The sequence below is a fragment of the Rhamphochromis longiceps genome, linkage group LG16 (genome assembly GCF_057381845.1).
Source record: "Rhamphochromis longiceps isolate RC_006_pf linkage group LG16, R_longiceps_female_GT1.1, whole genome shotgun sequence".
Taxonomy (NCBI): Eukaryota; Metazoa; Chordata; class Actinopteri; order Cichliformes; family Cichlidae; genus Rhamphochromis; species Rhamphochromis longiceps.
Genome location: NC_140572.1, coordinates 25317185 through 25340953, shown reverse-complemented (window position 1 = coordinate 25340953; position 23769 = coordinate 25317185). Strand labels below are relative to the sequence as shown.

The 23769-nt window shown below is 38.5% G+C and overlaps 2 protein-coding genes across 8 annotated transcripts in view; one reads left to right on the top strand and one right to left on the bottom strand.

The window, feature by feature from the left end:
• Window positions 1-3029, top strand: part of fmnl2a (formin-like 2a) — a 51206-nt gene extending 48177 nt beyond the window's left edge. For 4 of the 6 annotated variants that reach the window (XM_085385157.1, XM_085385159.1, XM_085385154.1 and 1 more), the window contains one exon: window positions 1147-3029. In XM_085385157.1, coding sequence (XP_085241283.1) covers window positions 1147-1256 — 110 coding nt within the window. In that variant the 3' untranslated portion in view covers window positions 1257-3029. Of the gene's footprint in view, window positions 1-601; window positions 699-1146 lie in introns of all 6 variants that reach the window. The other 2 variants (XM_085385158.1, XM_085385155.1) reach the window with 1 other exon arrangement.
• Window positions 3030-3754: 725 nt separating this feature from the next.
• prpf40a (PRP40 pre-mRNA processing factor 40 homolog A) lies at window positions 3755-19180 on the bottom strand. Of its 2 annotated transcripts, XM_085385160.1 has the most exons (27): window positions 19105-19180; window positions 17615-17695; window positions 16444-16587; window positions 14664-14747; window positions 14220-14238; window positions 14108-14127; window positions 13939-13980; window positions 13714-13824; window positions 13246-13366; window positions 12915-12939; window positions 12586-12801; window positions 10600-10705; window positions 9436-9500; window positions 9171-9335; window positions 8107-8215; window positions 7800-7950; window positions 7539-7672; window positions 7261-7375; window positions 6814-6905; window positions 6571-6687; window positions 5709-5846; window positions 5480-5575; window positions 5297-5383; window positions 4959-5049; window positions 4800-4861; window positions 4545-4700; window positions 3755-4301 (listed from the first exon to the last, which is right to left on the bottom strand). In XM_085385160.1, the coding sequence occupies exons 1-27, from the start codon at window positions 19105-19107 to the stop codon at window positions 4212-4214; spliced, it is 2640 nt and encodes an 879-aa protein (XP_085241286.1). In that variant the 5' UTR covers window positions 19108-19180; the 3' UTR covers window positions 3755-4211. The 2 variants fall into 2 exon arrangements, with proteins under 2 accessions (XP_085241286.1, XP_085241287.1); XM_085385161.1 differs by lacking the exon at window positions 17615-17695 and having other exon boundaries at window positions 19105-19178.
• Between the last annotated feature and the right edge of the window lie 4589 nt (window positions 19181-23769).

Here is a 23769-nt window from a genome sequence, read left to right as displayed (position 1 = left end):
CCACGCTCGCTTTGCCACTCTGGGTCACTTCTCGGTGACTCGGTGTGGTCTGTCAGGCTCGTTGCTATTCTGCATGGTGTGTGCATATAGATCATCTGGTGCATTTCAGGAGTTTGTGTGTGCTACTAACATGCAACCAGGTTGCTTCACTGAAGGTTTTGAGGTGTTTGAATCACTGGTTGTCAGTGTTTTTCCCTGGCTGCATGCATGCTTCAGTGTTTTGTTTTTTTGGTGGTGATGAATTGTGTTTGTTTCAGTTTACAGTTGTGCTGCACAGAAAGGTAGAAATGGGCTCTCTTCCATCTTGCTGGTAGCCACTTTGCAAAGCAGTCTGGGTCTAGTAACAAGGAGAAAGAAAAAGCTTTTATCCTTCTCTCCACTCCCTCCTCCCTCCTCTGCCAGTTGAAACAGTTAACAACCTCTAGCTCTGTCCTCTCTCGTGTCCTTACCCAGCTCTAGCTTTTCTACATCCAGCCTACTGCCACACCGCTTGGCTCTTGCAGCACTCTTTTAGTAAAGCCAGTGTGAATTGTTTGGCTGACGTGCACCGGTCAGCCTCCTTCTCCATTTTTAACCTTCATTTTGTCTTCTCTTCATCTAGCCCTAAAGAAGAATAATATTACTAAATTTCCCAATGTCTACTCGAGGGTAAGGAACTCCTCCAGTAGCACCCCTGTAGTGGATGTGCCCCAAACCTGGCAAGCATCTCTTTATTACCTCAGTTTCTGTCATACTTCTTTCATTTCAAGTCCACTCATCATTGACCTACTTCTGTTCATCGATGTACTCATTAATGCTCCTTTGTAGCAGGAAGTTTCTGTGTGTAGTGATTAGCACATAACCTTACTCTCCTCACTTGTCGCTTTGGCTTTATTGTAGAGAAAAGATACATTTTCATGCATTCACAATATGCATGAGAGATTTCCTAGATTTCTGGCAGAGGTTTTTAAAAAGAATTCTGTGGACTGTCTCATGTTTAAAAACCAAAGACAGGTTGTTTGGCTGTTGTTTGTGTAGACATCACACTGCTTTGAAAGACAGGCTGCCAGCACTGTGAACATGTGAGCTCATCAAAACACCCCGATGAAGACGCCTGACACCATCTTTTTATCCATGTCCATCCCCGACCCTTCTTTTCTATCTCAGATTTGAGGAATCAGCCTTACAGGAGAGCGGACGCCGTACGGAGGAGTGTCAGGAGACGCTTTGATGATCAGAACCTGCGGCCGGTCAACAATGGCGACGTAGTCATGTGACGAGGGAATAGTGCATGTGCTAGGGCTGGGGATGGGGGGAAGGGAGAAAGGTATTGGGGGGGTAGAGAGAGAGAGAGAGAAAGAGTAAGGAGTGACAAAAAGATCGAAGCAGAGTGAAGGATGACGCGTGAAAGTCAGGTGTTTGTAGCAACATGTGAGATGATTATGTATATATATTACATAAGAATACTCAATATTCCACATCTGTGCTATAGTATTAGCGCATTTCACTATGAAGGACTGGGACACGTATGGGACTGAATTTAAAGTGTCTGAAAGGTTGATTTAAAAACCTTTGACGAGCCAAGTGCCTGAATTTTATTGTTGTTGTTTTTTTGTGGTTTCACGTCACGTTGCCGTGTTTGCCTAATGACTGTTCTTAATAATCCCACTCTGAGCAATACAACGTGACCTGGCTTTAATTTTTCAGATGTGTAAAACTGGACATGCGGTGGCCTTAAGAGCCACGTGAAATGGCGTTACGTGGGGAAAGATGTTGAATGTACAGGACGGGTTCTCTTTTTAGCTGTTACAATTATTATTGTTACGGCCCTTTAGTCCGCTCCTCTAACAACATGAACATGCTCAACCTGCACTTTTTAAAAAAATTTTTACATCTCATGAGGGTTTCTCAAATTATTAAAGGGCTGTTAATGTGGTATGAACTCTATATTTGTACTAAAGCAACTATAAAGGTAAATAAAGACCAGTTTAATGTGAATTCTGTTTATAGCAGGTATCTCCATACTGATTCTTCTGTCATGTCTTATTACGAGTGATCAGTAAGGGCTGAATTTGTAGCTTCTAATCCATTAAAAAACAACTTATTTTCAAGTTGTGCATATCTGTAGCTGCACAGCTGGTTTTGTGGAAGGAATTATGCAGAGCAAGAAAACCGAATACCTTTTCTGTTGGGGGTAGAAACTGCACGCAAGATGCGAAACTTTACTGGATGATCTTATTGTCAGAACTGGACATAACTAAACGTCGTGCTTCTGCGAGCGTTTTACAGGTTAACAACATTCCAGGTCACCGAGTCTACTCGCTTTACTGTAATTTTAATGTATAGTATTTAACCACTTAAAAGATTCATTTAAGCTTATGTCGTCATCTAATGTGTGTTTTAAAACGGGGCAAAACAAAAGTATACAACATAAAAAGTTTCCTAAATGTACAGATATTTTGCTACAAACTGTTTTTTTTGTTTTTTTTTACCTAATTCACATCACCAGATGGTTAATATTGTACATATTGTTTAAACAGAAGTTTTCCCTGCCTTGTGCTATACAGCTTGAATGTTATTTTAACTTAGTTTTTCCCCCCATTTTTGTATATTTAATTAAGCCAAATTCAGCCAGAAATCTACAGTAGTGTGTTTGATCATCTTTTACTGTTATGCAGACGGCAGTGGGGTCACGCACTTTACCTGTTAGGGTGTCAGAGGTGCATAAAAACAAAGAAAGTCTGGAAAAGGTTCTGATGTGCAGATGTTTATACACGCCAACTTAATGGCTACACTAACAATCAAAAGTAGTTCTGTTCATTGTCTCCACTGAAGCATGTGACGCCATCGGCTCCTTTTCTTTGCACTTCACTGTCTGTGGCAGCGTAACTTCTCGAACTGGATATTACCAGCATGCTTTTCTCTTGGACGTTCACCAGAAATGTATTTTAGGCAGTTTGTGCTTATAACAAAGTAACAATTTTTAAATTAGGTGATGAGATTTTCAATATGTTCAAATAAACTATTTACATTAAATATAAAGTTCTTTACTCTCTGTGGTTTGTTGTCTGATTCTTGTCAAAACGATGAAAATATAAGTTCGTGAGTGCAGATGCATTCATGTAGCTTTTGTTTTTTTGCCAAGAGCAGAACCTCACATTAAAAAGCTAACCAGTGTTTCTCCATTTGTTCTATTTAAGCAATGTCAATTCAACCTTATATTATGTGTTTAAACTGTAAGTAGTTACAGTCCATACACAGTGTTTGTCTGACTTATTCATATTTAGGACAGTGACTGAATATTAACCAGTAGTAAAGTACACCATAACTGAACCACAATGCAAACTCTGTCCCTTAAAATAAGCAGAAAGATACATTAAGTGGTTATGGCTGCATTTGTGTTAGTAAAGTGTTACCAATAACTAGCAATAGATGTAATTTTGTGTTTCCGCAACACAAGGAGTTAATATTCACCCACTTAATGTTTGCCGAATATCAATATTGGACCACTTGTTTCCCAGAATTAAAAAATACTACAAATCAACTGCAATGCAATGCAAACTATATCCCTGAAAATTATCAAAAGGTTAATGCAAAGACTGAGACAACATTAGACAGCATAGGTGTTCCTAATAAACCAACAATGGCATCACCCATTTAGTCTTCTTTGTTGGCTATTTGTAAATCTGCAACAGCATGGCAACAATCCTATAATCTTGGAAGGTTTGGCAACAATTTATCGTCTAAGTAAGTCAAAGCAACACCTGCAGACAACTTCCAGTGAAACTGTTTTATTACATTTAACTAAAGTATCGATTTCAGCAAATCCTCCAATTAAAACCTTTCATTCATTCAAACCAGCTGCAGTTAAATTACTTCAAATCAGACGTAACCCCCAGTATTCCTGGACATGTGGACAAGTTTCTTGTATTTCTACACATTTGCAGTGTGTCATAAAGATATGCTTTTAAGTGAATATAAAAAAAATTGTCAATGGAAAACATGTATAACTACAGCCAACTGAAGAAAGGTAAGCTAACAAAAAAACAACTCAGTATTTAACAGCTGATCAGTTTCCTGATATGAAATTAGTCAAAGTCTATGTAAAAGCTCAGTATATGGCATTCCCATAAATACCACAAATCAGTCCATTATGGGCGTATGACCAGCACGGTCAGATGAGCTTGAAGGGGAATGCATGTTTGGAGAGGAGAGAGCAGCATGAATTATTATCAAGGTGCGTCCAGCTGTTCCAGCAAGTTTCTTCTCCTTTTCTCCAGCTCTCCTTCACTCAGCTCACTGCCCGACGTGTCCCAGCCACCCTTAAACGCACCATTAAAAAAATACAAAGATTCAGTCATAGTGAAAATTTGATCTTTTTAAATAACTAGTTAACCGCAAGACCTTTATCTCATGCTAGAAACTGTAAGCTAACATATACGCTCGAGACTTCTTTAAAACACTGACTTTGACCTGAGCCCCCCAGCTAATCTCACAATATAGGGGCAATTTTTTATAATAATAATAATAATAATAATAATAATAATAATAATAGTAACATTCACCTCCTCTTTGGCTGCTTTCCTTTTGGGAGATTTCTGTTTGGACTCTGAGCGAGATTTCCCCCGAGACTTGTCGTTCTCTTTCTCCTTCTCTACCTCCTTTTCTCGCTTCCCATCACGGTCTCTTCCTTTCTTCTCGTTGTCAGAATCTGGAGACGCCTGTTTGTCATAATTACAGTTAGTGCACACACCAGTGTTGCCAGTACATTTGTATTTAAGACATCAAGCGCACACATTTGTTTCTTCCTGCACACTTACAGACTTGTGGCGTCTCTTCTTGCCCTTCTTCTTGTGCTTCTTGGATTTTTTATAGCTTCTCTCTGTTTTCAGGTAGAACATGTCAATGAACACACATTGTGGCACTTTTTCCCTTCCTAGATACACAAATCAACTGATCGGAGCTGTAAAAACACTCACCAGATTCTCCACTAGATGAACGTTCTGAGGGGGATTTGGACTGTGACCTCTTTTTCTTCTTGTGGTATTCCTCATCCTCAGACTCGGAGCCCTATTAAAACATTACAGATTAGCAGTGCATGATATGAGCAATGCTTTTTGTAAAGTGTGCTTTGCTACATCATTTTCCAGTAAATCTTTACATAAAATACAGAATGGAATGATGTGCATTCAGTTAAACCCTGTATTTGACTAAAACAGTGGGCAGAAAAGTATTTTTTTTAAAAAACATGTTTTTTTAAACATTTGATCTGTGATTTAAGTGTATAAAATGTTCATTTTCTTGTGGTGGTACTAACTGATCGAGAGCGGGAGCGCTTCCTGTGGTGCTTTTTGGACTTCTTTGAGTGTTTCTTGGTCCTCGAGTGGTGATGCTGGCACTCATGCTGTTAAATTAAATAAAAAGTAAATACCAGGTTAAACATCATTATAGTCGTCGTCAAGTTTAAAAACTTCATGCCCCTGCTAGCGTCATGACTCACCTCCAAGACATGCATGAAATCTTTGAATATTCTTTTCCTCTCCGACTCCAGAGTCACGTCTTCAAAGGCAGGCTCTTTTAGGAACCTCTCTCTGACCTGAAATGGTAAAATGTCAGTTATCAGGAAACATTAAACACAATCAAGACTGGAAAAAAGGGATGAGGATAAAAACAGAAAATAAACTGTGTTGCGAAAACACACGAATTTGATCCGCATTGAAAGTACATACTCCCTCCCACGTAGTCTCTGGCTCCAGTGGCGGTGTGGCCTGCTTCAGCATGTTCTTGAAAGCAGCTTCTTTCCTTTTCATCTTCCTGGCCTCCTCCTTCTCTCGCTCCCTCTCTCTGGCTTCAGCTTTCTCAAGCAACTAATTAGGAAAAAGGGTTTCTAAGTGAGTTAATCTTATAATGAAATACAACAAACAGCCATGGTTCAACGCAGACATCTTTCATCCCAAGTGAAGTCTTTCAGATGGGACAGGGCACAGAGCAAAAGGTGGGGTACACCCAGGAAAGGTCACCATATCCACACTTACAGCCAATTCAAACCTGCATACATCCTCAAACAAGCAGGTCAAGGCCTGTGCTTATGTATACTCATTAAAATTTCATTGATTTGGGCCTGTTTATCCTGAAAGGTGTATTATTCTCCTTTTTCCATAATTTTATAATCTGTAATAACATTTTTTTGTTTATTTGGGGGCCGTAGAAACAAGTAGGCTCAGCATTGACACATCTTGTGACGGGGATAGGTGGATTACATGTGGATACAGAACTGATGAGATCACTTTTAACTGTGTGGAAAGATCTAACATGAGTTTTAAAATAATTATTAATTCAAATGGATATGATGAACGTATTTTAACACCTAACAACAGGATAAAACGTAAAGCTCTCTAAGCGAAGGAGAGGTGCTGGTTATTTAAACTGTGACCTGTTTTACATTTATTATGCTGATTTAATAGATTAAACCCAGCTGCTGTAGGGTCAGCTACTTAACAGTTCACCCTACTTTAATATCAATATTTGTGTCCATTAATGTTTACGAACAGGTGCCAACTCAAAGCATATGATGCAGAGCTGGAGTCTTACACTGTTGAAGGCTAGCTTTATATTTCCTGCATCCAGCGTGGTAGCTCTCTTATCCGAGCTGATGACTGATCCAAAGTCATCAAAGCTGGTGTTGACTTCAACCAGGAATCCTTTGTCCTGGGAAAGAACACATCAGATAATTATTAGATGTATAATTGGATCAACGCAAGGGAGGTGCACGAGTGCGAACTGTTCCTTAAAAATACCAAATATAAATAACATTTTATGAGGTTAGAGTAATACCTTAAGAATATCTTTGATTATTCTCTTTTCATCATGATAGCGTGCTTTCAAGTCTTCCACATAAAATTTGAAGAGGTCCAGGGGAGTGGAACCTGCGCAACAAACAACATTAAATTTAAAAATGTGTAAATATTGATCCTTGCAGCAAATAAACAAGGTTCAACAGCATCAATGGACCACAACAAGGGTGCAAAACAGTGAAGCCAAATAATTAAAGATTTAGAGACTAGTGTATTATCGGAATAAGTATGAAAATTAAAAAGGAAAAAAATATGGAAATAATAAGGAAATTAAAAGAAAATATAACCTCAAAAAGCTAAACTGTGATTCATAAATCGTTTATGTTGTCAGTTGTGAATGTTTTATTTCAGTGTTTATGCTATGATTCAAGTCCGACTGTCACATTCAGCTCATGCAGACATGTGTGCGTGTGGCCCGCTGTCCTACCCGGCTGGCCCAGCATGTTGGCAAAGCGGATGTCTGAGCTCAGTGTCGGGTACATCTCCATCCAAGCAGACATAGAGTGAAGTTGGCCGTGATCATGAAGCTCATCCAGAAATTTCTGAGAAAACAACAAGAAGAGATGAGGATCGGGAAAGTACATGTGGCCTCTTCTTTTGGCTTATATTAAAACTGTTATTAACCAGATTAAATGTGAAAAATTACATGCAGCGCATTTTTTTTGTTTCTTTTTGAGACATCAATTCTTTGTTTTTGCTTCTCACCTGGAAGGCCTCTCTATTCTTGCGCTGCCGTCTTCTTTCCCTGAGAAGTGTCTTTTGCTTCTCTTCCTCCTCCTCCTTCTCCAGAGCCCGAATATGTTCCTCAAAACATATAAGGGCATCTTCTTTGTCCATATCTGTAAGCAGATAACGGCACTATCAGTAGGCTGAACATATACAAACACACATTCATGCAGAAGCACAATGACCTGATAAGAAATGTTTTTCTTCTAATTCTACTAAAACCATTGTATTATCTCATACTTTGCAGCTCCTCATCCTCTGCAAAGGTAGGGTTATCTAGCAGATACTGCTGGGCCTCAGACCAGGTGGTGCGGTATGTGACGTTTGCCATGTTGTCCAAAATGTTCTTCAAAGCTTCCCAGTTCCTTTTTCTCAGCTGCTTGGCTTGCTCCTAAAGTAGAGAATACAACCAGATGGTAATTGCACTAGACCATAAAGCTCCTACTCCTAAATAGGACACTGAAAGAGGACTTATACACAATAATTATGCCAAACATGCTAACTAAAAATAAAATCAAAGATTCCTAATGCACTTTGGAGCCCTTACCTTCTCTTTTTTAGCAAGGTAGAACAACACGTCTTCATAGATCTCTAGCCTGTCTCTCTCTGGCACGCAGCTCCACACTTCAAGCTCACCAAACATCTGTTCTGCTTTCCTGGATTGCAAGAGTACGCACACAGACACACACAGACACTTTAGAATATTTTTCCCACAAAGCCACGTGAGGGCACCATTTCACTTGCCAAATTTAGCTTTAAGGCACCAGTTATGGTTTTTTGCGAGCCATCCCAGGCACAACACAGAAAAGTTATGTCTTTTAAGATGTGTGCTGAAAATATTCAATATATTTGACGTCTGTTGAAACCCTGTTGCTCAGAAGAGTCACTCGGTGTTACAGGCTAAAACAAGGTATTAAATGCAAGGACATACACCCACACAGCATCAGAAAGCCTTGCTCTCACCATCCAACTGCCTGTTGTGTGCCACCCCAGACTACAAACCCAGTGCCAGCAGAACACTGAAGCTGGCTTGTTGTCAAGGTCACCAGTTGATTACCCCTTTTCCTCTGCCCATCATCACGACTTTCATCCAAAAACTAAAGAGTGCCGATGAAAAAGACGTTCCAAGAATTTATTAAGAAGTTATATGATATTTTAAGTGTTTATGTGTTGTTCACTGAGATCGAGTAAGTTTCCAATAAGTGTGTTTGTTGGAAAGCTGTTGTAGACATTAGCAAACAAAATCAACAACAAAAAAAGCTAAGAGATTTTGAATTAGATATAACCTTTATGTCACATGCACCTTGACTTTGAATAGATTCATCAATCATTAACTTTCTAATGAACTCATTACACATGCGAAACTTTGACCTTGTAACAATTTGTTATTGTGTAAACAAATTCAGCAATATCAACGTGACTAGCACTAACAGGTCAAAGCAGCTTAAGTGGAAGTCAACAGTGCTGTAACTGCACGATGGTGTGCAAGCGCCACAGATGTCCTCTCACTCAACCAGTCTGCATAATCATATTGACAGTTCAGAGAACTGCAAATCAATGCAGGGGGGAAAAAAACAAAATACTTTATTGCCATATCACAGTAACACTTACTTGTATCTAGTGGTAGATGTCATCTTTTCATGGTTCTCCAAGAATCTCTGAAAAGTCTCTTTTGACTCTTTGTATTTAATTCTGGCCTCCTCCTTTTCTTCCTTCTCTGTCTGGACTTTGTATGCATTGAACGCCTGCTTCTTTTCGCTCAGCTTCGGAAGTGCACTTTGTTGACAAGAAAAGTAACAAATTGTAAGTCAGAGATGGTGACAGTTTAAACTTACTATTGTATGAAGGATAAACAGATCTCTGGAAAGCATTGTACCTGTAGCGAGGATCATTGATAATCAATTTCATGGCCTGTTCCCAAGAGGAGTTGGAGGATACACCCTGAAATACAAAGCATAAGAAATATTCATGGTGGTTTCAAATAAAATCTGCACACAAGAAATATTTCAAAAATATTCATATGGATTGCCTTGTTGTCCTGTTAGAAAAAAGTACATCAACCTGGATACGAAAATGGAGCTTTTTGCTGCTTTGGTCTAGAACAGAACACATTTTCTTAATTACTAATAGATGGTGGGTTAAAAGGTGTGGAGTGGCAATAAATCAAGAAGTGCCACCAAGGACCTTTGTAAGTGCCCTTTCTGCCACTTGCCTCTCCCAAGGAGTGACTACTTCATCCATTATGACTGATTCCACTATGTGCCTCGGTCTTGTCAGTTGTCACAGTTATTCTAACTCACTCAGGCATGCCACTTTCTCTCGCTGTCTTAATCCCAGCCAGTCCTCGTGCCTTTGATCCAATAAAGCTAATCATAAAGACACAGCCATTAAGATCTTGCAGGAAATGGCAAGCAATCTCAGAGGAGAGCTTTGTGCACAAAATTAAAAAGCTCCTAAATATAGCAACATTCAAGGTGGGTGGTGCTAGGCCGCCGTGCAAGCCGAACACACAACACATCCACAGCAACAGGAGGTGAGGTTTAATAGGCCTCCCAGGGGCTCAAGAGCAGGGACAGGGATTAGATCCAGGTCTGAATGCAAATGATGTGATGATGAACACATCAGGCACTAGAGAACACTGAGGTGGCAAAAGTAGTCTTAAAAACAAATCAAGATTTGGATTCCAGTGCCAACAACAGAGCAACAGTCAATGGATACTTAAACACACACATTAAAAAAACAACCCTCAATGGAGACAGTTGAAAAGCTGTAGGATGACTTTTTGGGCACAAAAATGTAGCAAATTATCAGATATTTGCTTTCTGATTTAAAACACACTCTGCTTGATTAAAGAACCAAATTCGTGCAACATCATGAATCAAATTTTGCTGCACACTTGTTGACTGCCTAACATCTCACATAATTAATTTATACACTGAAACATAGAGAACATTTTAGAGTCAGAATCTGAAAACAAGAATTACTCCCCTGCAGTAAAGGCGTGCCTTCTCTCCTACAGCTTGTTAACAGCCTGACTCACCTTCTCCTTCAGCAGCTCTTTGAAGGCCTGCTTGGCTTCTTCTTTTGTATTCCATTTGTACGTTTTCTTCTGAAGTTCTGGCCTTTCTTCTTTTACAACCTCGACACTAAGAGCAAAGAAAATTATTGACACTGAGCACTTTTGTAGTTCTCTGCAATCAAAGATGCATTAAAAAACGGCTTTGTTACACCAATATTATAAGTAGAAAGTGCTCTGTGAACGCTAACCCAACAGAGCTGTGGTGGCCTGAGATGACCATAATGGGGATACCCTTTAAAGCTAGTTTTTGGTTACAAGCCCGACATGGAACCCGACGTATTAGCCAGAGGTCCCTTTACTACAGTTTGGAGCAGCGGACCTTTTTTATATGCACGGAATAGTTTTCCACAAGATCGCTGCAAAAAGTGCAGCCTTACCTAATGTCCACACTACTGTTACTCATTTTATATTAATATTTAAAAACCGTGTTGGTATTGGTGGCGTAACAGTAATAGTAATAAATCACACAGCAATAGTACAGTCATGTAGTTGTAAAAAGCTTGATAACATATTAAGTAATCCTAAGTATTCAAAATACATTACTCTCATTGAGTAACGTAACGGAATACGTTACAGAATACATTTTGTGGCATGTATTCTGTAATCTGTAGTGGAATATATTTTAAAAGTGCACCCCAGGGTGGCTGTGGCTACAATGTAGCTTGCCATCACCAATCTGAGTGTGTGTGTGAATGGGTGGATGACTGGATGTGTAAAGCGCTTTGGGGTCCTTAGGGACTAATAAGGCGCTATACAAATACAGGCCATTTACCAATTAAAAGTAACCTTCCCAACACTGCTGACCTCATTGTTTGAAACTTTACCCACATTTAATAAGAGCACCGGTTTAACAATACGTGACAGGAAATGAGGAAAAGCATAACAGGTCCATTTAAAAATTTGCTTTGACCATCATGTTCAATTAAATGAGGAAGCGCAATCTAAGCTGTTGGTATTTTGATGGCAGATGTGTTACAAGCTTGCATTATATTAACTTCTCACAATCACATGGGTTTCTAGCACCACTATAGTGATTTTATGAAAACAAAAACAGCAAAATTTTTAAACAATTCTTAAACTAACTTTCAAAATGAATTACTTCAGAGGCTTCCATTCAATTACAACAAGTTTAAAATGTAAAACACTGTAACTGATACTTTGAGTATTTCATGTTAACATCTGCATAAAACTGTATGAAGACCTTTTCCTTCAATTCCTTACTCCCTGTAGCCACCAAAAGGCAGCAGGGTGTACAACAATCAATCAGAACCCTAGGATTTTATGAGTACTATGGTGGAATACACTGTCATAAACATAGTATCTACTGTGTTTAACTAATTGAGAGGAAGATGGTACAAAACTGAGGAAAATCTCTGGCTAAATCAGCAGATCATTGTGCATTACAGCCTACTTTCCAACTTCTTCTTAAGCCAAAGCCCATTCATTATTTATTTTCTGAAATGGATTATGATACAGCCGTTGAGTCATATCTTATGATATGACTGTTTAATAATAATACAACTAGAATAGCTCAGACTGCTGTGGTTATATCAGTGTGAGAATTAATCAATTTTTATTATTTATTTACATCAATACTGTAAAAGTTAAATTTAAAAAAAAAAATCCACCATCTGCATCTTGCTGCAGATTTGTGGAGCTATGTGGTCTCTCTCCACTGCTCTGAACCATTCTCACAATAATGTCATTTCCTGGAGAGGCCTCTTTTCATTTGCCGAGCTATTGTTGTCATGCATCACTCTGACCAGCACAGCTGTTCCAGATCGATGAGAGCAGCAATGTGGCTGGCTTTGAGTCCATTTATTAATCACTACACCTTCTGATTCATAATCCACTTCAACCACAACAGCAGGTATGCTTGGAGATAGCCACACAGGCAGACATGTCATTGCGCTTGCTCAGTTAAACCCTAGATTTATAATTGTTTACCTGGCTACAGCCTCGGTAGCTGCTGAAGTCTCAGAGGAAGCCACAGGTGCATCAGCCGTCTTCACCTCAGGTGTTTGAGTCACTGCTGCCTGGGATGGTTGTTCCTCTGAGACTACTACCGCAGTTTCCGCCTCCACTACAGTCGCTGCAGGAGCTACATTATCTGCTTGCACAGCAGGAGCTGCAGTGGTTCCAGGAGCCGCTGCCTCTGCAGTCCTAATGTAAGATCATGACAATAAAGCCATACGAGATTAATAATTGTTGATGACTGCTGTATTTGTTAACCTCAATACAAAATGAAGACATCCAGAGTAACAGCAAACTCTTACCCATTCTCCTCTGCTTTGATCATAGCTGGAATTGACAAAAGAGATAACAGTTAAGGCGCTTGCTTTCATTTTTAATCATGCAGCAGATCAAGAGACCTTTTCAAAGATAAATGTACTAAAGGAGCCAACAAGTGTCCTGTGTTTTGTAAGTCCTTTGTTTGCACATCAATCACACCACATCCCCTAATGTATGGAGTGATCTGTTGACAAAGTCAGCATTCTTCCAGTCATTGTGCCATTAAAGGCTTTTCTGTAGAAGGCAACATTTTTCAATATAAAAATCCCTGCCTTTCATACAACAGCTTTGATATAATCAGATACCGCGCTTTACCTTCCAGGTCCTCCAGCTCTTTGGGTTTTGTCCATCTTGACTCCTTTGTCTGAGAGTTGTAATAATAAGGCTTCCCTGTGTCTGACTTGTACTCCTTCCAGGGGCATTTTGACAGCATTTGCTAAAGAATTCAAAGAATGATGGGAAAGGTTTTTTTAATAGTTTAAATGAACAGCAAGGCCTTACCGGTAATTAGTGTGAGTCAATATCCATAGTCCAATAACAAATCAGTTTTTTTAAGTATAGATGACGCACATATTTTAAAAATAAAATTGTTTAATATATGCACACAAAGGATTTAAATAATTCCCCCAAAATGAGTGGGGCAAAATCCAATTTAGCTTAATCTGGTACATTTACCATTACTGTAATTTTAATACGTGAGCACTGCAATTGCTAAGTGCCAAATGAATTAAATGTGTGTGAATATGCAAGTAATATAAATAGTTCAAATTAAAAGCTCTGTACCTCTGCAGGAGATTTGAGTTCATCCGGTTTCTCCCATGTGGATTGCTTAGTCTCTGTGTTATAATAATAGGTCTTTCCATCTAGTGATTTATGTTCAGTCCACACGGATTTCTGAAGCAAACAAACACGACAGATAAATCAGATAATTATTTTGGTTGCATTTTGAATGATTTTATAGTTCCTTGTTAATTGTGTCTAGTCTTTCAATGTTTCATGTGCACAAACCTTCTTTGGCTGTTCTTCCTGCGGGGATCCATTTGTGGTACTCTGCAGGGGGAACGGAAATAAAGGTTGTGAGACAGCAGGAAAAATACTGGAGCTAATGATGGTAGCTCAAAATTGTCAAAGCTCGTAGACTTCCAATTACTACATATCAAAAAAAAGTTATACTTACAGATGTTCCAGGAGCAGCAGCTGTGAAAATAAACAAGACAAAAAGTAGTCAGACTTTAAACTTCTAAATACGCCTAAACATTAATTTTACTGCATTAAGTAAAAAATCCTACCTGTGGAGTCAACACCAGGCTGTCGACAGGAAAAAAATAACAATGTTATTGGTGGATTATTTTTTTTCCCCAGTCTTAAAGTGCACATCTACAGATTCATTATTAACAACAAAACAGTAAGAGACACAGCTTTACTAATCAGTACATTACTCCACAACCTCAAGATGTATAGCTAGTGTTTGGTTACATGTGTCTTATGATCACTAAACCCATCTGGACAATAATAGACACATTGCATGCAAGTGTAAAATTTTCATTAGCTAGTGTTTAATTAGGTTTTTTAGCTGTTTTGTTTCAACATGAAAATATATTTTTTATGGAAGGTTATAAATTTATAGCCATGTTCCATGGCTGTGCAAATGTTTCATTAGGCATTTCACAGACTGCAGTGTATTTTAAGAAGTGTGAAGCAGAGCACTCAAGAAACATAGTGAAAAGAGTTACCGGTCCCGTTGGCTGTACAGCCGCAGCTGGTATGCGAGGGGGCATCATCATTCCTGGCATCATAGGTGGCATCATGCCTGGCATCTAATAAAAGAGGCACCATGAAATATTCATCTGGTATTTCCATGCTACCTAATCCAGGCAGAGGTATTTAGACACAGTGTGAAACAGGTTGCTGGTGTGTAGAAGGCTGCTTGACTGATTATGCTGCGCTTACTGAAAGTGTGATGCCACAGCCTGACACCTGTGAAGCAGCAATATACCAAACTACAGTGTTTCACCACCTCTTCAGACTTGCGTTTCTGGCACTCTGATCAAACACTCCTCCCCATGATCACGCCTATTTATGCATGACAGGATTACATGCATGATCCACTTTTTTTTAATCACTAGATAAAAAAAAAGAAAAAAAGACTACAGCTACATCATGCCTATTTATTCATTAACTGTCAGCTAATGAAAGAGATTTAAACTGACGAACTAGAGCAGGGCGATATGTCCAAAAATATTTATCACGATAAACATTTGAAAATTTGCGATAACGATATAACTGACGATATAATTGACACCAGACAAAATACTTTACAACTCCACAACTTTATTAGTGCAAAAAAACCCCAAAACAACAACATCAATGTATTTTCACTTAAACAAGCAGCTGTTTTATGTGCATTAAAGTTATATAAAAATTTAACAGTGCAAATGCAAATTCCTTTCTGACAGTTTAACCAAAAGGCATTTCCAGTGGAAATTGGCCGACATATCCTCAGCATAACCATGTATAATATCCACAAAACTTAAAAAGAGGTATTACACACACAATACGGTAATATTATGTTGAAGCACAGTACGTATCACTCCGCGAGGCTCCTGACTATGGTAGTCGTAATGCTCCGACAATCCATCAAGCGGTGCGGGTTTGTAGCTTAGCAAAGTCGTACTAAAACATTTGACAGATTTTCGAGCGCCGTGTACCACATACAATCGTTTCGAGGTCAGTAAACACAACCAGAATTCATACATAAGGCACACTGGATTATAAGGGGCACTGTCGATTTTCAGAAAAATCAAAGGATTGATTTTAAATGTGCCGTATTTTCCAAAAAACACGGTAATAACGACGGCCCGCTAGCTTGCGCTACCAAAAATAGTGCTTTGTTGTGTTTTTGACGGACGAAAGCTAAACCAGTTCCACACCCCTGAAGTTGCAGCATTTTTACAAACCAGTTCTGGTTCATCCGTTTCATTTAACGATCTGCTTTCGCCGCCATGCTTTTTCTGCCGTGTGCATATGAAAACAAAGGCACTGCGCATGCGCGTTTTACCCATATTCTATCGCGATATTTCATTTTTCTATCGTTGCCCAACATTATACTGGTATTACCGTAAACGGTATGATATGGCCCAGCCCTACGACGAACAACATTTTTTTCTTCAGTTAATTAGCGCCCCTATCAAGCATTTGGAGCGCTACAAGATAAGAAAATATACCTGGTCTGTAAATGTTGATGGATGTGGCTAACATGAAAGTATAACCACTTGATACATGCAACAATGATCAGAACAATTCAAGCAAATAACTAGAAAAAAATGTTAATTCTTTCACTTTAAAACATTTTGAGATGTGTCTCATTTAAGGTTATGCTTCTCCCTAAATTATTAAAGTGGAGGGAGAAATAAATAGGCTGCCTAGTCCCTAGACTTTATAAGGCACAGAGGACAAAAAGAGGGAAAAAAAACCCCAATACAAACAAATCTATGAGGTTACTACAAAGCTCACCTGTCCCATTGGCGGTGCCCCCATTGGTGGCATTATACCCGGGGGAATTATACCAGGAGGCATTGGTGTCATGCTGGGAGGTCGCTGTCCCATAGGGGGCATTCCAATGGGAGGGAAATGAGGTGGTATTCCAGGTGGTCCCATCTTCATAGAAGAAGGAAGACAAAAACATTATATCGTAGTTAGAAGAAATACTTTCTTAACCCTCTGAAATTACCTGGATCTCTGCAGTGTTCCATATAATATGCAATCTAACATTATACTGAATCACAGTTAATTACACATAATGAGTAAGACCTAAAAGGGGGAAATGAAAGAAAGCAAGTGCAACTCTCTGCTCCTTCAAAGGCTAATTTAAGTTAGGTGTTCTAGCTGAGGAGATAAAATAGGGAGTGTGTGAACACTGGCTGCCACAGTGTGTGATGAACATGGCAGAGGAACTGTGCTTCAGTCACACTAACTTTCACAGGACCTTAGGAGAAGCACTACACATGCACTAAACTGGAAAGAGCAAAAAACTAAATCAAATCTACAGATGTGGAAGTTGACACGCGAAACAAACGCAAGTGAAGAATATATGATCAGGTTTGCAGGAGGATGATTAATATGAAAATCAAAAGAATTGTGATTTATAGTAAAGTTATTGTTTTAAATATACAGATGTTAATAATTACTGTGTGAGAGAGGACGTTTGTACAGTTTTCTTGAGATTGGGTCACCTATAAATACATAAATACAAGTAAGACTGTCAGGGTTTCTCCTGCACAGAAAAAATGTTTGAGCATGAAAAAATCCCCTCAGTTTCTAAATGTACCTAGACACGAGCCCAATCAGCCCAATATGCAATATTGAAAACCTGCAGAAATGTGTGCAAAGATAAAATCAATGTCTGGAAAGGTCCTTTCTTTTTTTCCTTAAAACAAAAGAAGAGAAAAAAAGGGAGTTTGTATCATTACTTAAACAGCTACTGGAAACAGTTTTTGTAAGATGTTGCTGCTGCTATAGGAAGCAAGAGTTTACTGGTATTCTTGCCTAAGAAATTTATTCATATAACTGCCTATAATTCTAACTTTAACCCCCAGCAAATTTATAAGTAATCAATGCAGAAATCAAAGTAATTCAAATTATGTTCTTTTGGATCTGTAAACAAAACTGCATTTTGATGACTTACAAATGGGGGAGGTATCGCCGCGGGCGGTACACCTGGATAAGGTGGTGCTTGGCTCGGCCCATTATTAGCTTCCGACGAAGACTGTGAGGAGTAAGAAACACCACACAGAGTTAGTGAACTCCCAACAGCCAGTTGTGCAGTTAGCAGTGTGCTTCAATCAGGAAAACTACCATTTCTCCAGATATGTGTTTAAGGAATTGTGAAATTAAGTAGTTTACAGCTAATAAAGCACTCTAAATAAATTTGGCTGCTCCCAAATAAAAAATGCACATAAAAAGTAAAGTAATAGCTACATTGCCCATTTCAATTAGTGCAGTTACATGAAACCACAACGAGTGTGTGAATATTTGGTTTGAAAGTTTAAATGAGGTAGTACTAATTGGGGTGTCAGTAATCAAAACATTATATGAAATCAGTTTTAATTTGACATATATAAAGCTTATAATGTCTAAAGACAAAAGACTAGAAAAACTACACAATTCTCGTTTTGCGACAAATTATCAAGCATTTGGTTTATTTAAAAAAACGTATTAATTTAAAAAGTAATATCTGCATCATTAACTGAGGATGAAACGGTGCCTACCTTAATCTACACCTTTTAAACAAGTGCTTCCTTTTTCTTTTTACATAAAGAATATTTCAAAGACTTCCGGTTTATTCAGAATGAATAAGGGTCCTCTAATGCGGACACCAACATTACATATGGCACAGGCAAACACATGTACCCATAGCCTGGGTAACAACAAATTCATGCGTGAAGCTTTAACATTTTTTGTATCTGAATAACGAACCCTAAAGAAAGCCTTGTAGTTTAACCAGACAATATATTATCATGAAATAGCATAGTAATGATTGTTTTCGGTGATCATATGTCAAATATGGTCTATTTAAGTCCACTCATTTGGGTGCATGAGTGGGATATTCTATTTTACTACTACGAAATTACTACTTTTAACCGATAAAGTTCACTTAACTCCTGACTTAATCTGATCAGTAACGTTGGCTGTGCTAATGTAAATTATGTGGACTGGTAACAATCGTAAGAACCTGAGATAACTGCTGCTGTTTGTGATGAATGACTGCAGGCTCCGTCTAATCTCTGGAAATGAATCGTAAAAGGCTAACGCAAGAGTTCAACTGCTTAATTATTCAACTAACCAAATACACTTTCACCACCGTAATTTTACTTCACGAATACCGTAACACGTTTTGCTGATTTTACACATTAACAAATCAAAGGGCGTGCTATACCCAAAAAAGCTTCAGCTAAAGGAAACCGCTTATAACACGAAGGTAGGCACATACCGCTTTATTAGCCCACTGCTAACAAGAAATGCTAACCCGTGGTCTTTGATACACGGCATTGTAACGGTATAGTTTAGAGAAGAAGATGGCTGCTAACAAGGCCTTAAAAATTCATACACATAGTCTTAACAGTTTTCGTCTTTTTCGTTACCGCTATAAACTATTTTTTGAACGCCTGCACTCACCATGTTGAAGAGAACAACCTCCGAGAAATTTGAGCACTTCTCAACAACAAGCAAAACGATTGGTTGAGCTTCCGCCTAGCGCTCAGAGGTCAAAGGTAACAATTCTGTAGCGTCATTCTGCGTTGGAAATGCGCACCAATGCGCAACACCACCGTTTCCTCCAAAAGAAACTGGCGTGTTAACCAAGGAAGAAACAGCGATGGAAAAAAAGTCCACTTTAAGTCAATACGCTATAGTCAAACTTAAACATAAAATTATATGTTTCTTGATGTTAAATAGCTTAAAGTAAAAAGCTGCATGAATGAATGAATGAATAAATAAATAAACAAATTCTATTTTCTATTATGAAATTTAATTTATGCCATACAATATATGCAAATATAGAGAAAGCCACATAGACTTGTCTCATTAATACGATATATGGTACTGTGCAACAGTCTTGATCCAATCCTCATTTCTTCATATTTTGCTAGGTAGAATGGGCAATAGGCGCAAGAATTTATTAAAATCTGCGTAAACGTACATGGAAATAAAAATATAAGCCAAAAACAGAGACTGAATCATTCTAACAAGCTTGAAAATCAATATTTTGTTTGACCATCTTTATTCCTCAACAGAGCCTGAAATCTCTTAGGCAAGCTATCTTGTAATTTCTTCAGGAAGGTAGTCTTCATGAACAGTTATCCAGGCTTCTTGAGGGACATTCAAAGTTCTTCTTTGAATGCTGGCTGCCTTTTGTTCTGTTATCTGTCAGGATGATTGCTTCAATTATGTTGAGGTCGAGGCTCCGGGGAGGCCCATCCATGATCGATAGTATTCAACAGCTTATCAAATCAGATAAGCAGCTTAATGCATATTACTAATCAATTAGTTTATTTTTCATTTGTTGCCTTAAATAATTAGGAACACCTGGTAAGAGGTAATTGTCATTATGGCACTAATTTACGAACTGTTAAATCCTTATTTTTAACTGTTTTAGTGTTCGTGAATAAATACCGATCAGGTTGCTCTTTACACCGTAACAGAGAGTGATTCCCTTTTTTATTTTTGCTGTTATTTTTTTTTTTTTTTTTTTTGCTGTTATAACAGGTACCTATTTCAGAAGCCGAGGTAGCTGGTGTTCAGACACAGCAAAATTACCTCAGTGTATTGGGGATCATTTGAAGGACCGGCTGTGATTTTCCAATTATTGGCTTCTGTGACACAGCTCTTAGACCTCTGTGGTGCTGCAAAGACTCCCCATGACAGCGGAAATTATAAAGCAGTCAGTCTACACAGTTTAGCTTTAAGTGCCTTTCACATGGCTGCAGCACTCACTTTTTCTCCTTTCCTTCTTGCTTCTGCATTCCAGTCATATATTTTCCACACAAAACAAGGTTAAGGAGTAGCTCACCCATTAAGGTGTTTATTCAAACAGAAAATTAGTTTGATGGCCTAATGAACATGTTTTCATTTATTGCTGTTCTTGCTCTGCAGATCGCCTGGACTCTATATTAAAGATTTTGAACAATCAGATCCGTGCGTGTGTGTTCAGATCTTTTCAAAATGAAAAATCGATTATACAGGTATACGCGATGTCCGGTTTATCTTTATGCTTGTCAGTGAAGTTGTTTACCGGAGTTGTCCCTGGGATTTAGAGTGCCACCGAGGTGTGAAGCATGCAACAAAGAGTTGGAAAACAGATGAGCCCTCACTTGAGGCAGACTGCAATAAACTCTGATGCATTTCCTGACAAGCGCAGGAGAATTCCCTATCGATTATCTTAACAAGCTAAAAAACAAAAAAAGGAAGTGACAGTGAGGGGCAGAGATAGATCAGGCTTCAGTCTAATGATGGGAGTCAGTCAACCACAGTGCATCAAACAAACAAAAAACAGCCATGCGTCAGCATCGCTTGTACATAGCTGCTTTGACAAACTGATTTATTTTTTATGAATAAAGACATATTATATTTAAAATCCTTGAGAATGCTATGATGTTTCCAAACTAGTTTTCACTCTTCAGTCCTATACGCTGTATATTTATGCGCATTGGTGTTCCATAGTTTCACTGTTTGCCAGAACCTCATTCTTGTGTTTGTGTGTGTGTGTCTGTTTGTCTGTGATTGATTCACAATATTTGATGTGGTCAATGTTTGCTTCTGGCCATTTTACCCAGTGAGCTTTGAGCCCAGCCTGCTGCTGACCTGCCTTACAGGCACTCTTCTCTCATCTGACAATTGGCTTCCTGTCAACCACAGTCACATTAACTATCTACAAAACACAGTATTACAATTCCAGCTTGCTTTTCCATTTCCTCTCATAAAATAAAGGAGCAGAAGAAGCTTTGTTAAGATTAGTTTTTTCTTCTCTCAGCTGCACAGATTTTACAAAGAAAAAACAATTTTGGGTTGTAGACGCATATTAATGGATTTTTTTCATGATTTATTTTTTAGCTCTTTTTAGTTAAGATTTTTTTTATGTTCACATTGCCTCCAGTTATTTCTTTGACAAGCAAAGGCACGCTGCTTAACCAAAGCTCTTGTGCTTTTTATGTTTCTTGAGAAAATATTTTTTTTCTTTCTAAAAGCCTTTTTAACCTGTGGGTGATTATTGAGCCACATAATCAATGAAATCATGACCTCTCAGCCCTGCTCTTAAAAAAAAAAGTCAAACATGACATATGGCGTCCTTGCTATATGCTGCCTGGTTTCTACTTGACTTTACATTGTACTGCTTCTAGGAATTCAAGAGATCGCAAATTAGGGATGTAATTTTTCTCACCCTGTGTTCTGCAGAGAAAATTTATTGCAGGAGTTGAAAAACTATTTTTGGCAAGATTCTTGGCTGGGGTGCAATTATCTCACACAACACAAATCTGTTGATTGCCGAGCACCAGCTAGTCACAGTCTCTGCTTCTGAAAGAGTTGCTGATTTCACAGATATCAGTCATTTTGGTCAAATGGTCTGTTTCTTTCCCTTTGCAATGCCACCCACACACATGCGTTCGTTGCTTTCTCAGACAGAAATGACAGAAAACCTATGACCACGGCACCAGGGCAAAGCGGAGTAAAGTAAGCAGGCATCTCATTGAATGTCACGGGAAATGTCAGACACTGTACTTGGTGTTATTTGTACACCTTTTAGACTTCACTTAGAAAATCTCTGAAAGATTAGTCTATAGAGTAAAGAGACAACTTGAAAAGGTTGACTTTCTGAGTTGCTGAAATATGACTATTTCTTGTCTGATAAGTAAGAGATGTTCAGCACTTGTAAGTTTCCACTGAATGTTTTGGTATACCAGATGAATTCAGAGACTCTAATTTAGTTTGAAAGCAAACGTGTGCATACAACACGTTCACACTGTCTCATCTGCAAGCCCCTGCATGGGTGATTTAATATGTTTACTAACACTGATATAGATATCACAAAAAATATGAATGAAGTTAAGTCTTGCTAAAACTACATCAGAATGGTATCTAGATGGTCAGACTTTCTGGACTTGAATTGCAATTTCCATGTAATTAAGTAATTAATACATATCAATTAACTTTAAGTATTGGGAATACTTTAGGTATTAAGTTACTACCAGAAGACCTAATGTTAGTTTGGTGTGTAGATATTTTGGGGGGCTGCTAAAGCAATTCGTGGTGACCATCTCCAGGGTTTCAAAAGAATGGTCCCAAAAAAGTATTCAGCTAGCAGCAGTTCTCTGTGAGAATTGGGAGAGTTCATAAATTGCTTTGAGATTTCAGGAAGGCATCAAAATTTGACAAAAGAAAAAAAAATTGCCTACTCTAATGGATCTCATTTTCAGCTGAATATTACTCCTGAGCTGATCTTCTGATGGCTACTTCCAGCAGGCCAATCTGTCTGTCTATATTTGCATATTTGTGTGCATGTTTGACTGTTAGTATGATGTTTTTCTTAATGAAATGCTGTGTTAGTTTTACACTAGATCATCAGCTTTTTTCTTGCTTTTTCCCAAAAAACTTAGAGGAGATTATCAAGAAGTTGTTTTTTGGGGGGCAAATGTGAGATGAGCCATTGTGTTCTTTTTGGTCCATAGTAGTTTTCACATTGGAACTCTCCCATGGATATCATCAGTTTTCTCCATCTGTGGATAATGGATCTCACTGTGGTATACTGGAGTCTCAAAGGCTCAGAAATGGCTTTGTTGCTCTATCTATCTATCTATCTATCTATCTATCTATCTATCTATCTATCTATCTATCTATCTATCTATCTATCTATCTATCTATCTATCTATCTATCTATCTATCTCTCTCTCTCTCTCTCTCTCTTTCTCTCTCTCTCTCTCTCTCTCTCTATATATATATATATATATATATATATATATTAGGGGTGCAACGATATTCGTATCGATATTGAACCGTTCGATACAGTGCTTTCGGTTCGGTACGCATATGTATATTGACAGTGGCTTTGACGCATTTGTAATTTATTTTATCAACTTTCCTTCTGACGATGCTGTCTGTGTTGAGCGCTCAGTGAATCTGCGTTCGACTACTCCGCCTAGGCTGCACTGTCGAGCGCAGATCCACTGAGCGCTCAACACAGACAGCATAGTCAGAAGGAAGAGCGCAGGGCACCTCCCCCACCCTCATTCAGTTCTGGCGTTTGGAATTATTTTGGTTTTCATGTGACGTATGACCCTGAAGGTAAGC

Coding starts and splice junctions, on each gene's coding strand:
- prpf40a (XM_085385160.1), bottom strand. Junction 16,588..17,614: donor CGGCGATACCTCCCCCATTT/GTAAGTCATCAA, acceptor TCTTCTATGAAG/ATGGGACCACCTGGAATACC. Junction 10,706..12,585: donor GCTACCGAGGCTGTAGCCAG/GTAAACAATTAT, acceptor CTTTGCTCTTAG/TGTCGAGGTTGTAAAAGAAG.